At 42.5% G+C, this 16,731-nt stretch overlaps 2 protein-coding genes across 2 annotated transcripts in view; both read left to right on the top strand.

The window, feature by feature from the left end:
* LOC137366195 (deleted in malignant brain tumors 1 protein-like) overlaps positions 1 to 1,297 on the top strand; it is a 29,497-nt gene extending 28,200 nt beyond the window's left edge. The window contains exon 9 of the mRNA XM_068028186.1: positions 1,167 to 1,297. Coding sequence (XP_067884287.1) covers positions 1,167 to 1,288 — 122 coding nt within the window. The 3' untranslated portion in view covers positions 1,289 to 1,297. The remainder of the gene's footprint in view (positions 1 to 1,166) is intronic.
* LOC137366196 (scavenger receptor cysteine-rich type 1 protein M130-like) lies at positions 1,297 to 15,703 on the top strand. Its single transcript, XM_068028187.1, has 11 exons — positions 1,297 to 1,480; positions 2,573 to 2,890; positions 2,974 to 3,030; positions 3,111 to 3,428; positions 3,581 to 3,622; positions 4,020 to 4,130; positions 6,084 to 6,191; positions 7,402 to 7,512; positions 12,818 to 12,949; positions 14,741 to 14,897; positions 15,168 to 15,703. Exons 1-11 carry the CDS (start codon positions 1,471 to 1,473, stop codon positions 15,169 to 15,171), a joined length of 1,368 nt encoding a protein of 455 aa, XP_067884288.1. The 5' UTR covers positions 1,297 to 1,470; the 3' UTR covers positions 15,172 to 15,703.
* The last annotated feature ends 1,028 nt before the right edge of the window (positions 15,704 to 16,731 follow it).

Below are 16,731 nucleotides of genomic sequence, written 5' to 3'. Positions count from 1 at the left end.
CAAGTTTGTCAAACATGTTTTGCCCGTCACAAATCCTTGTTGACTCTGCCCAATCAGAACATTATTTTCGAAGTGCCCAGTAATCACATCCTTTGCAATAGATTCTAGTATTTTCCCTCCGGCCGACGTCAGGCAAACAGGTCTGTAGTTCCCCGTGTTCTCTCTGCTTTCTTAAACAACGACCACCGATTTGCTGGTGAGTGGGACCTTCTGCTGTTATGGCAAAGAGATTTAGGTGAATTGAAGTTTCTGGAGGGTGTAGGATGTGAGGCCAGCCAGCAGAGCATTGGAACAATCCATTCTGGAGGGAACAATGGCACAGATGAGCCTTTCAAAAGTAAATGGGCTGAACTAATGGCGAAATCGAACAATGATACGGAGGTGGAAGTCTTTCTGACGGATGCCATATGGCATTGCAACTTCAGGGAGAAGGAACGGGAGAGAGAGTATGATGTCCCGAAGGAAATCGCTCTCTTGAAGAGCTAGTGCAATCAAATGGCCGTGCTGTAACTATTATTTGATTCTGTGATATAATGATGTAAGTACACTAATACTCTGCACACTGGAACTCACATCAGAACTACCGCCAAAAGTCTGCCAGCACCTGCATGCTGCATACTGGAAGACAGATGTTGTGGGTTTGTAAGTGTGTACTTTGCATTGTGCAGTCTGCACAGGAAGTGATAAGTAGGCTTGTGGATAAGTCTGCGAATTAGTAAAATGTGGAGGGGTCTGGTGAAATTAACGTAAGCCTGAAGATAAATTAAATGGGAGATGAAAGTAAATATCAAACAAAAGTAAAGAATATGGGTAAGTCAAACGACAAGGAACAAATCCCCTTCTGGAAATGATTCTAAAATGCCTGTATAGCGTGAGTGGAACGTTTAATAAGAACTAATTCATTTGGCGGTATAACAACGTGCACAGCATTCAGCACAAAATGGTGGGTGTGGAGGACATAGTTCGTCGGAGTCAGAAATATCTGAAACATTTCAAAGTTGTACATTCTTTGCAATAGGTACGTGTAGAACAGATTGGATACTTTCTTATACCTAGCAGATTAAGAAAATATGATTTTAATTTAGCTGGAGAATAAACAATGACTTGGATAGTGATGTGATGAATGTGTATTGAAAATATAATCCTCCTGTATTGTCGTCCATCAGCCCACATACAGTTAAGGTTGTCTGACGGTGGAAGCCTGTGTGCTGGCCGAGTGGAAATTTATTACAATGGGACATGGGGCTCTGTTTGTGATGATTCCTGGGACCTGCGGACGCTGACGTAGTTTGTAAGCAGCTGGGTTGTGGGAATGCAGTGGACCTGGCACTTCCTGCTTCTTGTGGACCAGGTTCAGGGCCAGTTTGGTTGGATGAGCTGAATTGTTCCGGTAACGAATCATTTCTCTGGGAATGTCACTCAGCATCGTGGGGTAATCACGACTGTTCTCATAAAGAGGATGTGAAGATCATGTGTTCAGGTAAGGATACTCACAATGTACTCATTTTCTGCAGTGTTGTACATCTGACTTCACACGGAAGATATTACATAGAATTGCATACAATTTACAGCAATAATTTGGCCATTCAGCTCAAAGCTCTATGTGGGGTTTATGCTGCACACGAGTATCACCCCACATTACTGCATCTACCACGATCTGTGCATGCTCCTATTTCTTCCTCCCTCATGTACTGATCGAGCTTCACCTTAAAGGCAGCTGTGATATTCGTCTCAACTATTGCTTCTGGTCCAAAGACTGCCTGGGTAAAAACAGAAGATTTTTCTGAATTTCCTATTGGATTTATGAATGACAATCTTACATTTATGTTCCTTAGCTTTGGTCTCTGACACTTTATATGTGATTAGTTTCTCTATAGCCAATAATCTCTTTGCTCCAATACATCATTTGCGCTCTTAATTGCCTTTTTATTCTTCCTAGCAACTTCCACTACCTTCAACTTCTCTGTATTAAAGTTAATTTTCCAATTGCACGCCCATTCTGTTTTCTTGTATTCTGCCACACTCTTCATTAGTATTAACTATGCTCCGCATCACCTGTACATTTTGAAATCGCACTTTCAATTCCTAAATCCAAATCATTGATGTAAATGTTGATCAGCAGTGACACCAGAACCAATCCCTGTGGAACAGCACTTCCGACCTTTGCCATTCTGGATAACTGCCTTTAACCCTGACGATATGTTTTGTAGCCTGTTTTCAATCCATTCTTCTACTGATCCTGTGACCTCCGTCATGATTCCACTCTGTAGTACCTTTTCGAAGGCCTTTTGAAAATCCACGCACTTTTAAAAAATTGCATCATTCCTGTCTATTCTTTCTGTAACTTCTTCATAGAATTCAATATGGTTGATCAAGCGTGACCTTTCCTTTTGTAATTCATGTCGAATATTCTTAATTACAAATTTGAATTGCAGATGTTTTCTATTAGCTTTCTGAAACAATTACCGGCAATCAGTAAAGACAACTGGTGCAGCATGTGTTGAGCTGTGCAGTATGACGATACAACGAATTATCAGTCTAACCATCTGGATATTTCTTGTGTCATTGACAGAGCACAAAGAGCTGCGGCTGGTGAATGGGAAGCATCGCTGTGAGGGGAGAGTGGAAGTGTTCTACAATAGCACCTGGGGAACAGTGTGCTTGGATAAACTTGATCCACTTGATGCAGAAGTGATCTGTAAACAGTTACAGTGTGGTCTCTTAAAATCTATCGATTATGAGACAAAGTCATTTGGAGAAGGTTCCGGACCCATTTGGCTCAATGAAATTGAGTGTATGTCACACGAGTCGACCCTTTGGCAGTGCCAATCAGACCCGTGGGGTGAAAACAAATGTGAACACAGGGATGATGCTGGTGTTGTTTGTACAGGTAACACAACAAACCTCTCAATGTGAGAGTGTCATTTCAAACATTGATATCTTATACAGTCAGCATGTTTCTCTTCTCAACAGAAGCAAAAATAACTAAGGAGCAGCCCCAAAGATCAAAGGACTGCATGCGAGAATCAGGTGTGTGCTCCTCTTCATTATGCAAACTATCTAACTTGTCTTACACTACATCAATAATAGTCATTGATTCTCTTTGACAGATTCGGCACAATGGTTGCGACTGTTTGGAGGTAACAACAACTGCTCCGGGAGAGTGGAGATATTGTGCAATAACATATGGGGCACGGTGTGTGATGACTCCTGGGATTTAACCGATGCCAATGTTGTCTGCAGACAGCTGGGTTGTGGCCCCGCTTTATTGGCCCCAGGAGGGGCTACCTTTTCCCAGGGTGACGGTGTTATCTGGCTGGATAAGGTGAAGTGCACTGGAAGCGAGTCTTCCCTGTCTGACTGTCCTTCCTCATCGCGTGCTCAATCTGACTGTGACCACAAGGAAGATGCCAGTGTGATTTGTTCTGGTGAGGGTGCCAGGGTTCAGCGAGTGGGTTTAGGGTTCCTTATTCTGTTAAATTGACTCGTCGGTTCAGGAAATTAAGAACAGTATTTATCGTTTTAATGTAAAGTGCTGAAATTTCATCTTCCTGAACTTTTTGTACAATATATTCCACAGGGGTCGATGTGTTGCCAATTGCTTTCCCGGACATATCTGCAGGTACTTACTATTATTAGTATTCGAGCTAGCGTCAGTGTTTGCATTAGTGGAATGGTATTGTTGCCATTTTCTGAAGGTAATATGAGCGCTTTCGCACTGACTGGAACATGTTTTATTTTCTTTACCTTATATTTCAAAGCGTTTGTTTGAAATTCCTTTAATTCAAGTTTCTGGTTGTACCTGAACTGTCCTGTACTCATCAGAAACATGGGGGCACTGTCTCTGCAATTTAGACTGACTCACACTTTCCTCTGGAGCAATGTGCACCACACAGACTGGGAAATGTTCGGCTGAGTCATTACTCGGAAGCAGTGGATATAATTATTAATTACTTATTGTAACTATTTTCTCATGCAAGACGGACTGTGTTGAACCTTTCTGTATTGTTGTCATTAAGAACAGGGATATAAAACTACTTCCATCCTAGTCGCGGTCTGCTTTGGAGTCCTGCTAATCTGTGTGTTGATTGCACTGATGGCAGTTATACAGAAAAAGTCAACCAGAAGAGGTGAGGCTCATATCTTACCACAGAACCAACACTAGATCCCTGATATTGTATCATATCCCTTGCAAGACTCGAGTTAATTGTTAGAAATACATTGTCATATTTTTTGCTGATTATCTACATTCAATGCACTCCGGAATTTGTAAACTGTGACATTTAAAATGGAGAGTTGTTTGACGTGTTCACATTCACGGTGAGAGTTCATCACTTAGTATATGAAGAATATTGAAAGAATTTACTTGTTGCAACAATGGATCAGGAAGTTTAATTGAACATTTTGATTCCTGCATTCAGCTATTTATCTGACTGTTAATCTTCCTTCATCCATTGTTCATCAATTCCAGCCTTTTATTTTCTGGCTCTGGCCATCCAATCTCGATCTGTATAACCGTGTTCTGTCCGTTATCTTGAGAGCTGTTACTTGTATAGGACCAGAGATGATTCTACATTACAAAACAATGCTTCCACTCATATTTCACCCATCCAACTCACTCCAGGTTTATTGTAAGAAATGGGACTTTTAATAAATGAAATTTCTCATAATAATATTGTGTTCTTATAGAAATAGCTCTCTCTCTCTCTCTTATTAAGATAGTTTCTACAGCTAGGATACCACAGGCCTGTTATCTCTGCCAAGACACGACCAGCACAGAAAAAAGATTCCTAAAGATAATAAGATGGAGGCTTTTACCCTCTCTAGACAAGTGCCTGGTAGAAATCTGCAAAATATACCAAGCACCAGATAAGGTGAAAGGTGCCTTTGGGGATCAGAGTGTTGGAAAAGGGGGAGGTGACCACCCGACATCCCAGGTACATCTCCTGTATTCATTGGTTAGAAGCTTTGGAATAAGTGATTGACATAGGGTGATCTACCAGACCCCCAAGGTAAAATATATCGATGGATGCTCAGAAGAGCAGATACAGCATCCCCCTTCTGGCAGACGATAGACAGTTTCGTGGCAGCTCGGCTAAATGGAAGTGCTGAAAACAGAGAGAAAGAGAGAGAGAGAGAGAGACTGACTGCCCTTGCAGCTGCAGAGAGTGGCAACAAAATTATCTGCCATGGATCGTATACTTCTTCTGTCTATTTAGCTTATGTATCGTATCTAAACTGTAGCTTCTTCATAAGCTTGATATTTCAAAATTACTTTTTGTTTCTGGACCACGTTTGTTGGGTAAACTGTGAATCCCGAACCTAAATCTTACACTATGTACATGAGTCTTTTCTCACGGTGACGGGACATACCACAGGGCGGCACAGTGGTGCAGTGGTTAGCACCGCAGCCTCACAGCTCCAGGGACCCGGGTTCGATTCTGGGTACTGCCTGTGTGGAGTTTGCAAGTTCTCCCTGTGTATGCGTGGGTTTTTTCCAGGTGCTCCGGTTTCCTCCCACAAGCCAAAAGATTGGCCATTATAAATTGTCACTAGTATAGGTAGGTGGTAGGGAAATATAGGGACAGGTGGGGATGTTTGATAGGAATATGGGATTAGTGTAGGATTAGTATAAATGGGTGGTTGATGGTCGGCACAGACTCGGTGGGCCAAAGGGCCTGTTTCAGTGCTGTATCTCTAATCTAATCTAATACCAAAGAACAATAGGTTCCTTGATCATACTTACAACTGATACTGTCACAGAATCAGACAACTTAATCCAGCGTCTCTTCAGCTGAATTCCACTTGCGGGCCCAACTGTAATCAGTTGGAATTTGTTTTGCCTGATGCCTGGCGTTTTCCTCTTTCCCTCATTTATCCCCAGTCTGTGGCAGGTGAATATATGAGTATGCAGAAAAACAGACACATAGACATACACGAACAAACCTATTCCTTATTCACAATACCTGGCTTTGTCTCCTACTGTCTCCATCTCTGTGATGTGGATGTGTTTGCAGATAATTTACTGTTAAACGCTCCTAGGTTGGACCAAAACGGTAATCTACCCACCCTCCTTCCGACAGGTTCTGTCAGGAACGGCAAGGGTTCACGGGATGGTTTGTACCAAGCAATTTATGAAGAGATTGTGAATATTCCACCAGGCAAGGATTCCTCTCACATCCGGCGTTCAGGTCTGAGTTTTATATTTTATGCCGAATTTTCACTGGACAAATGTCACTTCCCTTTAAATATCCCATTTTAAGAGTCAGTTTACTGACTGACCGCTGTCAGAAATTCGCTCACTATCTATCTCCATGTGAAGGAGTCCTATCACAGTGCGAGAGTCTTTATATCTGTGTGCAAAGTATGACGAGCTATGGGTTTGGGAAGATTCCCAACGGTTGGTATTGCTTTAACAACGTGTAACTAGCAACGAAAATCGTTGTTTCATTTTCCCTTCCGGTTGCACACGGACTGCCTCAGATACCTGAACCCCTGAATAATAAACACATCGGTTCTTCATATTATTTATTATGTCATAGTATCTCAAAGAGCAACGGAATGTCATAAATCGACTGAAACTCTCTTCAATCTTTCATTTATCGTCACATCCTTGATAACATTGTCTGTGTCTGCTGCCGTTGCAGTCTCTGTCACTATCATTTCATTATATTCTCTTTAAATTAGACCATAAATAATCACTGCTCCCATGAGGAGAGAGTCACATTCACTCAGATTTTATTTCTCTAGGGGACTGGATTTCTGGATCAGAACACGTTCCCATCAGGAACACTTTACCTGAAAACTGTGGCTTCTACAAAAACGTATTCTAACAGTTTCTATTCTGAGTTGAACATTAATCTACAAATTCTGCTTCACCATACTGGAGCAACAACACTACCGAATCGATAAAAGTTTTGTCTTGCGCTAAATTTGGGAAGCGATTTAACCATTGAGATAAATTTCTCGGTTTAAAGCAAAACGCATCCAGAAGAATAAATCCGATATTCGTCTCCTTGCTCTCCTTTCTGGCCCTTTTAGAGTCACCGGCGGCCGTTTGAGACTCTGAAAGGAAGACAGACAGGGACAGGGTGGACAGATACTGGATTACGAAACTATGCTAACCGCCTATGTTTTGCAATATTATCTCTGCTCTGATGTCTGAAATCTGACTCACCAGCTGTATTGAGTATTGTTCGGACTGCTCGCTGGCTGATCCAACATTTATGGTCCATCCCCAGTTGCTCTTGAACCACTGCAGTCCCTGCGATGAATGAAGTTCCACATTCGTGTCTGATACAAAGTCCCAGGACATTGTCACCAGATGATGACAATATGATGTTATCTACTCGAACGTCCCAATTCATTTCTCCAATAACCATCCATGTTTGTGTTTAACAGTTACTGATTCCATTGAGTCCCTCAATCAGATTGAATATTACACCAGCCACAGTTTGGGTGACACGGATCCTGGATCAGAAAATCCTGACGGGAACTCCTCCAGTATTCAGGGTGGGTACAGTTTTACTTGTTACCATCACGCTGTCTGCTTTCCAAAATCAACAGCTAACTACATCAGAACTTATATGCCATAAAATGATGATGCCGAAGACGCGTAGATTTGCCTACTAATCTCAATGAAAACAATTGAGAAATAATTTGGACTTTTACAACATAATACCTGTTGCCCCCAGCAGTATAATGGAATGAAACATTCAATTCATTATGTTTTCTGACACTGTTGTCTGGGTGGTCAAATGTAGAAATTGTGCACATGTTGGATGGGTGATTCAAAGGGATATATGTGACTTTAAAACGGAGGGCAGAATTTTGTCACAGCAATGGCGAAAGACTGGGAGGCAAACTTCCGGTTGATAACGGTGCAAAGGAAACCCGACGTCTTTGCAACACTAGTTGATATTCCCGGAGTCGGCCAAGCTGGTGGGTGCAGGCCGCACTCTAAGGCGGCGGGCAGGTAACTGAGCATTTAAAAGAGGAAAATCATGACAAATTTCCAAGCTTTTCACAGCTTTGTGAACGGTGCTTGAGAACAATGGAGTTTCAGAGACTCGCCACCAATAAGGAGGCGGAAGAGACGACCATTAGACATACGAATTAAAAACAGGAGTAGGCCACTCGGCCCTTCGAATTTTCTCTGCCATTTAATAAGTTCATGGCGAAACTGATTATTCCACATCTACCTACCTGCCTAACATTTCACCCCTTTGCTTATCAAGAAACTATTTACCTCTGCCTTAAAAATATTCAAATACTCTACTTGCAGCACGTTTTGAGGAAGATAATTCCAAATACTCACGACCCTCTGAGAGAAAGATATTCTCCTCATCACTGTCTTAAATCGGCAGCCCCTTATTTTTAAACAGTGACCCCTAGTTCTAGATTCTCCCACAAGGGTAAACATCCTTTCCATATCCACCCTGTCAAGACCCCTCAGGATCGTGTATGTTTCAATCAAGTTGGCACTTACTCTTCTAAATTCCAGTGGATACAAGCCTAGCCTGTCCAGTCTTTCCTCCTAATATAGTCCACCCTTTCCAGGTATCAGTCTAATAAATATTAACCGTACTGCCTCCAAACGCATTGACAACCTTCAATGAATAAGGAGATCATTTCTATACACAGTACTCCAGATGTGGTCTCACCAATGCTATGTATTACTGAAGCACAACCTCCCTACTTTTGTATTCAATTCCCCTAGTGATAAGCAATAACATTCTATTATCTTTCCTAATTACGTGCTGAACCTGCATACTAACCTTTTGTGATTCAAGCATTAGGACACCCAGATCTCTCTGCATCTCAGAGCTCTGCAATCTCTCACCATTTAGACAATATGCTTCTTTTTCATTATTGCCGCCAAAGTGGACAATTGCTCACTTTCCCACATTATACTCCATTTGCCAGGTCTTTTCCCAATCACCTAACCTATCGATATATATTTATACCCCCAATGTGTCCCATTCGTAAGTTACTTTCCTACCTATCTTTGTGTCATCAGAAAATTTAGCAACCATACCTTCTGTCCCTTCATCTAATTCATTTATATAAATTGCAAAAGTTGAGCCCCCAGTACTGATCCCTTTGGCACACCTTTCGTTACATCTTGCCTTTCAGAAAATTAGCCATTTCTACCTACTCTGTTTCCTGTTAGCTAGCCCATCTTCTATCCATGCTACTATGTTACCCCCTATACCACGAGATTTTATTTTAAGCTATAACCTTTTATGTGGCACCTTATCAAATGCCTTCGGGAAAACTAAGTACATTACATCCACCAGTTTCCCTTTATCCACAGTAACTCCCTCAAAGAATGCCAATATATTGGTTAAACACGATTCCCTTTTTACAAAACCATCTTAACTCTGCCTCATTACCTTGATTTTTTCTAATTGCCCTGCTATAATGGCTTTAATAAAAGCTGCAAACATTTTCTCTATGATAGATGTTAAGCTAACTGGTCTGTAGTTTCCCGTTTTCTGTCTCCCTCCCTTTTTGAAGAAAGGAGTTACATTCACTTGTACTTCTTTCAATGTAGTATATTGTATTCGCTGCTCACAGTGTGGTCTCCTCTACATTGGGGAGACCAAGCGCAGACTGGGTGACCGCTTTGCGGAACATCTCCGCTCAGTCCGCAAGCAGGACATTGAGCTTCCGGTTGCTTGCCATTTCAACACTCCCCTTTGCTCTCATGCTCACATCTCTGTCCTGGGATTGCTGCAGTGTTCCAGTGAACATCAACGCAAGCTCGAGGAACAGCATCTCATCTACCGATTAGGTACACTACAGCCTGCCGGACTGAACATTGAGTTCAATAATTTCAGAGCATGACAGCCCGCCATTTTACTTTCATTTTTAGTTATTTTTTCTTCCTTTTTTTTTACATTCTTTGTTACATTTTTTACAATCTTTTTTGGCATTTATTTCATTTCATCTTCGTTTGTTCAGTTTGCTTACCCACTGTTTTTTTCAGGTTGTTTTTCTTCAGGTTTGCACTTGCTGCTGTTCAATATTCAGTTTATTTACACCTAATCTGTACTGATGCTTTGTCTTTCAACACACCATTAACATATTGTTTGCCTTTGCTCCGTGACCTTTTGGTCAGCTATGTGGCCTGGTCCAATCTGCACCTTCTCCTTTGCTATCTCTTGCCCTACCCCCACCTCACTTGCTTATAATCTGTGACTTTTCTAATATTTGTCAGTTCCGAAGAAGGGTCACTGACCCGAAACGTTAACTCTGCTTCTCTTTCCACAGATGCTGCCAGACCTGCTGAGTGATTCCAGCATTTCTTGTTTTAGTTACATTCACTATTTTACAATCTAATGGAACCTTCCCTGAAACTTGGCAATTTTGGAAAATTAAAACTAACTCATCAACTATCTCAGTAGCCACTTCTTTCAACATCCCAGGATGAAGTCCACCAGGACCCGGGGACTTGTCATCCCGCAGCTCCAACAATTTGTTGAGTACCACTTCCCTGGTGTTTGTAATTTTCTTGAGTTCCTTCCTCCCCTCCATTTCCTGACTTGCAGCTAATACTGGGATGTTACTTGCTTCCTTAATAGTGAAAACGATGCAAAATATCTGTCCAATTTATTTGCCATCTCCTTCGTATCCATTATTAATTCCCCAGGCTCACTTTCTATCGGACCAACGCTCTCTTTGTTTTCTCTTTTCTTGTTTAAATATCTATACAATCTCTTACTAACTGACTTTATATTTCTGGACAGCGTTCTCTCGTACTCTAACATTCTCTTCATTATTAATATTTAAGTCATTCTTTGCTGTTTTTTATCTTCTGTCTAATCCTCTGCCCTGCTTCCCATCTTTGCACAATTATAAGCTTGATCTTTATGTTTGATACTCTCTTTAACTGTTTTAGTTAACCACAGAATTTTTATTTCTCGTTGAAATGTATCTAATCAGTGTATTCTGAAATATCCCCTTAAATATCTGCCAGTGCATCTCTATTGACCTATTCCTTAACCTATTTTGCCAGTTCCACTTTAGTTGGCTCTGCTTCCATGCCCTCCTTTAAGTTTAAAATACTAGTCTTGGGCTCACATGTCTGACCCTCAAATTGAATGTAAAATTCAGTCGTATTATGATCGCTGCTACCTCTCTAAGTGAAAGGCCAGTTCTGGCTGCAATCAGCATCGTGGCAGTGTAGTGATGGTATAGAGACATACTGAACCATAGTATGGACCATCTGGAGACTGACCAAACAAGGCAAACACATCGGAGGTATTCAGGTTGAGTGTCCACTGTGACTAGCAACTGATGTATAAAGAGTAAAAAGGATGGAGTCCTTAAGAAATGAGTGCATCAATTTACAATAGGTCTCATCCACTCCGGTTTTGAGGCCTCCCATTGTGGAGGAGCATCAAAGTTGGAGAGAACTGCAGTCTCTGGCAGTTGGGCTGCAGCACCCAGAGAGGGACAAGGATCATGAGGCTGGAAGAGAGAGTGGATGACCAGGACACACAGTAGCACCAGAGAGGGACAAGGATCATGAGGCTGGAAGAGAATGTAGATGAGCAGGGCGTTCAGAGACACCCAGAGAGCGACACGGAACATGAGGCTGGAAGAGAGTGTGGATGACCAGGGCGCACAGTAGCACCAGAGAGGGACAAGGATCATGAGACTGGAAGAGACTGTGGATGAACAAGGCGCACAGTAGCATTCAACATGCTTCTTTAGTGCAGAAGATGTTACCCAGTAGAGAGGAGTTACCATCAGAGGCTCTACTTCCTGCAAATGTCGGAGCAGCAGTGTCACTGAAGACTGTGCCTCTCAAGGGCGGAGGTCACTGAGCTGTGCATTATGATGGAGGAGGATCTGAATCCAATGAATGGTGGAACCTCTTCTCCAATTTTATTTTCATCCTTTGTAACATTTAATGCTGCGCGTTTAATGTTAGGCCCTGCACTCACCTTGCCATATTACATCAGGGAATTGATCTGGGTTCTGCACTGCACTCACCTTGCCATACTACATCAAGGCATTGATCCGTGTCCTACACTGCACTCACCTTGCCATACTACATCAGGACATTGATGCGGGTCCTACACAGCACTCACCTTGCCATACTACATCAGGACATTGATCCTGTTCCTGCACCGTACTCACCTTGCCATACTACAACAGGGCATTGATTCTGTTCTTGCACTGCACTCACCTTGCCATACTCCATCAGGACATTTATTCCTGTTCTTGCACCGTACTCACCTTGCCGTACTGCATCAGGGCATTGATCCTGTTCTTGCACTGCACTCACCTTGCCATGCTATTTCAGGCCATTGAAATCCTGTTCCTGCACTGCAGCCCCTTACATGGGACCACCTCAAGGCTGTTCACCTCCTCCTCAGTCTCCTGCCATGCCCTCTTTGCCTACTTAGCCAGCCTCCTACACCCAACACGAGGGAAATGCACTTATCTTATTACCCTTGCTGCCTGGAGGGGGACTTCCAGGTAGGCATGAGAAAACCTGGGCGCCACCCTTGCTCTGGCTGCTGCCATCTGCTAAACGCACCAGTTGTCAGTCCTACCACCCAATGCCTTTTAGTGATCCTGTCTTTCAATCCATTGCAGGATGTCTTTTTAAGTATGGTACGGGCCTAGGAAGTCTCATCTACCGCGCCAACACATGGTCCTACTATTCCCCAGTCTCTAATCTCAATACACCTGAAGATCACTGTGTACCTTGGCCGGATCGGGTAGATTGATTTCTAATAATATAATTCTAAGTATTCAGTGTCACCTTCTGATTCGAGTGAAAATCATTATTTCCACTCAGGTCTTGTTCCGGGTGATTATGATGATGTTGAGACTGGAGCCATTGACGCTCAGACTGATCACTTGTTGCTGGACAGTGGGCCTGATGATCTCTTCACACTGACAAGTTCCAGCGGTGATCTTGCCAATCTTGGTGAGTTCAACTCACAGTCACCAGCTCTCTGCCATTACTTTGAATTTCTTTCCAATCGGAGATGTCGTGGTTGACTTAAATTCATGTTGTGATTGAAGGAAATTAGTTTAAACGAAGTTTGATTTATTTGAGAAAAGGCGTCCTGATGTTATCCAGTGCGTGGTATCTCTCTTGTTAACACTCCCACTGAAAATCATTCAAGTGTTCAATCTGAACATCCTGATTCAGGGATAGCCGATCCACTTCATCTGCTCTCATCCAGCAATAAAACACAGCATGCAGAATGGAGCTGGAAAACATTCAGAGGTCAAGAAATTCCTGTCCCCTTTTACATTATTGAGATTTACATCGATGACTGTATTGAAATCCCTTCCAGCAGAATCATTAATCCATAATCTTTCTTTCCACAGTAGATAGTTCTTAGACCCTCACTGAACCCGCCAAAAGTATAATCATTAATTTACAATCATTCTTTCCACAGGGTCCAGCTCTCAGACCCGCACTGAATCCGCTTTCAGTCCAATCATTAATCCAGAATCTTTCAATGCACAGTATACAGCTCTCAGACTCTTATTGATGCCGCTTTCACTCCAACCATTAATTCATAGTTTGGAAACTATTGGAGAAAATTCTGAAGGAGAGAATCTATCTCCACTTGGAGAGGCAACATTTGATTAGGCATAGTCAGCATGGCTTTGTCAGAGGGAGGCCCTGCCTAACGAATTTAATTGAATTTTTTGAGCATGTGACCAGGTCTGGAGATGAGGGTAGGGCAGTTGATGTAGTTTACATGGATTTCTGCAAAGCCTTTGACAACGTCCCACATGAGAGACGTAGCAAGAACGGAAATACACATGGGATACAGGGTAACTTGATAAGGTGGATTCAAAATCGGCTTAGCTGTAGGAGACAGAGCGTGATGACAGATGACTGTTTTAGTGACTGGAAACCAGTGTCCAGTGGCGTACCACAGGGTTCTGTGCTGGGTCCCCTATTGTTTGTCATTTATATTAACGACATAGGTGACTATGTGGGGGGTAGGATCGCGAAGTTCGTGGATGACAGAAAGATTGGCCGAGTGGTTAACAGTCAGGTTGAGTGTCTTGGGTTACAGGAAGATATAGATGGGATGGTCAAATGGGCAGAAAAGCGGCAGATGGAATTTAACGCTGAAAATTGTGAGGTGATACACTTTGGAAGAAGTAATGTGACACGGAAGTATTCAATGAATTGCCCGACACTGGGAAGTTCCGATGAACAAAGGGACCTGGGCGTGTTTGTCTATAGATCTCTGAAGGCAGAAGGGCAGGTTAATAGGGTGGTGAAAAAGGCATATGGGACACTTGCCTTTATCAATCGAGACATCGATTATAAATGCAGGCAGGTCATGTTGGAGTTGGAGAGAACTTTGGCAAGGCTACAGCTGGAATACTGTGTGCAATTCTGGTCGCCACATTATAGGAAGGATGTGATTGCATTGGAGGGGGTGCAGAGGCGATTCAACAGGATGTTGCCTGGGATGGAACATTTAAGCTATGAAGAGAGGTTGATCGTCTTGGGTTGTTTTCACTGGAGCAGAGAAGACTGAGGGGTGACCTGATCGAGGTGTACAGGATTATGAGGGGCATGGACAGGGTGGATAGGGAGCAGCTGTTCCCCTTCGTTGAAGAGTCAGTAACGAGGGAACACAAGTTTGAGGTGAGGGGCATTCTTTCCACAGGGTACAGCTCTCAGACCTGCACTGAACCCGCTTTCAGTCCAACCATTAATCTATAATCTTTCTGTCCGCAGTATACATCACTCAGACCCGCACTGACCCCGGTTTGCCGGGTCCCTCCATTCCTGAAAAGAATGAGGATGTTCACTGTGACACGTTCACAATGCCAGACATTCCGCCGCCGATGGGCAGTGACTGTATGGTTCAACATGTCACGTCTACTTCAACCCGGTAAGACCAATGCTTTATTATTTGTTCCAATAATTTATGCTGGCAGTGTGCAGTCCCGGCTGGCTCTGATAGTAATATGATAATGAGTGGTGCTTTCAACTATCAGTGACGACTAGGTATCAGAGAGAACATTCTGTGTATTTACTATTGAAATAGAAGGCTTATTGAAACTGGAATATTCTGATAGAAAACATATACTGTATTTGATTTGTTTGTTTTGGTGGTGCGCATTGTTTCAACACTCTCAAGGTAGTTTTGTTTTCCTTTCAGGTAAAAATCAGCCTCAAATCCTGTGTATGATGTCTGTAGTCGGAGCAGAGACTGGTGGAAAATATTCTGAGTTAGATCTGAGACTTTTCCAACAATGTGAACATACTGAATGTGCTTTGCTTCACCATATAAAGATTACTTTATTTTAATCAATCATCATATTACTGTGTGTTGAAATAGCTGGATTTGACTTTTCTCCATATTTTGTCTGAAAGTGTGTGTTTTCTGTTTAATTAAGTACAAAACAGAATTGATTTCGGATCATGTCTCTGTCTATGCTAATACTGAGATACATTGATCTGCATGGAATAACCAAGTCTTCTAGTGATTAAAAGCATTGTTTATTAATAAAGAGTTTATATAAAGTTGGCTGTGTAATATGCTTCACTTTTCCATATCCTGCTAAAGAATATGTCAGGCAACAAATATACGGTCTGTCTCTTTTATCTGCATTGATTGTAACTGCTTCCTCCACTGCTATATGCTCGATGTGGAAAAATTACTGCAGTTTGTAATGTAAGTGTTAATGTACAATGGAAATAACGTTAAAATAATAATAAAGAATTTATTCAATGTTTTAGTTGGAATTTGTGCCTTTGTCTATATTAATGCCTATATTATGGTTCAAGTACTAAACATACACTAATTCCTAGATACAATACAATGTTGTTTCACTGCGCTACATTATCCCTGAGGATTCCGGTGTATGGCGGGAGAGCAAGAGAATCTGATCAGAAATCAATGCATGATCAAGTTCGCCTTGTCCACACTTTCCACAGCAACACCTTCACATTCAACGATTTTCTGCAATTTCTGCCAGCTCCAGAGCCATGTGACCACCAAAGGCATCATTCCCTCCCCGCCCTTTCAACAATTCAAAGGGACCGTTCACTTTGTGATGCCCTAGTTGACTCCTCCATCAATCCCAGAATCACTCCTCTTCCCACAAAGAACATCTCATGCAATTGTCAGATGATGCAACACCTGTTCTTTCCCCTCCTCGCTTTTCATGGAGAGTGTCCCAAACATTGCTTCTGGCTGAATCAGGCATATAATTGTACTTATTCCAACTTAGTATATGGCATTGGCTACTCCCAATGCAGTTTGCTCTGCAGAGAGGAAACAGAAATTGGATAATGCTTCGATGAACATGTCAACTTTCTATGGGCTCTTTTCAGCCTTAAAAGCTCCCCTGTGTTTTTGAATAGTGGGTATTGGCAATGGACGAGCATGTTGAATTGAAGGAGGTGTGGGTTCCTGCTCCGTGAGGGGATCCCCTATCGAGACAGGAAAGTATCATTTACGCTGAGATCAACCTTCCTCTTTCCTACCACATTGGCGGATGGCAAGAGCCTTCTCCTCTTTGACAGATTTTCCATATTTCCCTCCCACTGCACTGTGTCAGAAGCCAGACCTGGAGCCCGGACTGATGCATAGCTCTGTCGTGCCAGTCACTGCACTGTGTCACCAGCCAGACCGGGAGCCCACAGTGAGAGATGGCTCTGATGTGCTAGTCACTGCCGTGTGACATTTGAGGCAGAATTGGAGAACACACCGAAAGCTG

The sequence above is a fragment of the Heterodontus francisci genome, unplaced genomic scaffold, assembly GCF_036365525.1.
Source record: "Heterodontus francisci isolate sHetFra1 unplaced genomic scaffold, sHetFra1.hap1 HAP1_SCAFFOLD_319, whole genome shotgun sequence".
In the NCBI taxonomy this organism is placed as follows: Eukaryota; Metazoa; Chordata; class Chondrichthyes; order Heterodontiformes; family Heterodontidae; genus Heterodontus; species Heterodontus francisci.
Note: the sequence above shows the minus strand (reverse complement) of the source record. Positions and strands in the feature narration are given on the sequence as shown.

Excerpts from the sequence above, each read along its gene's own strand:
- LOC137366196 (XM_068028187.1), top strand. Across the intron at positions 3,031-3,110 it reads GGACTGCATGCGAGAATCAG|ATTCGGCACAATGGTTGCGA; the intron begins GTGTGTGCTCCT and ends TCTCTTTGACAG. Across the intron at positions 4,131-6,083 it reads GAAAAAGTCAACCAGAAGAG|GTTCTGTCAGGAACGGCAAG; the intron begins GTGAGGCTCATA and ends TCCTTCCGACAG.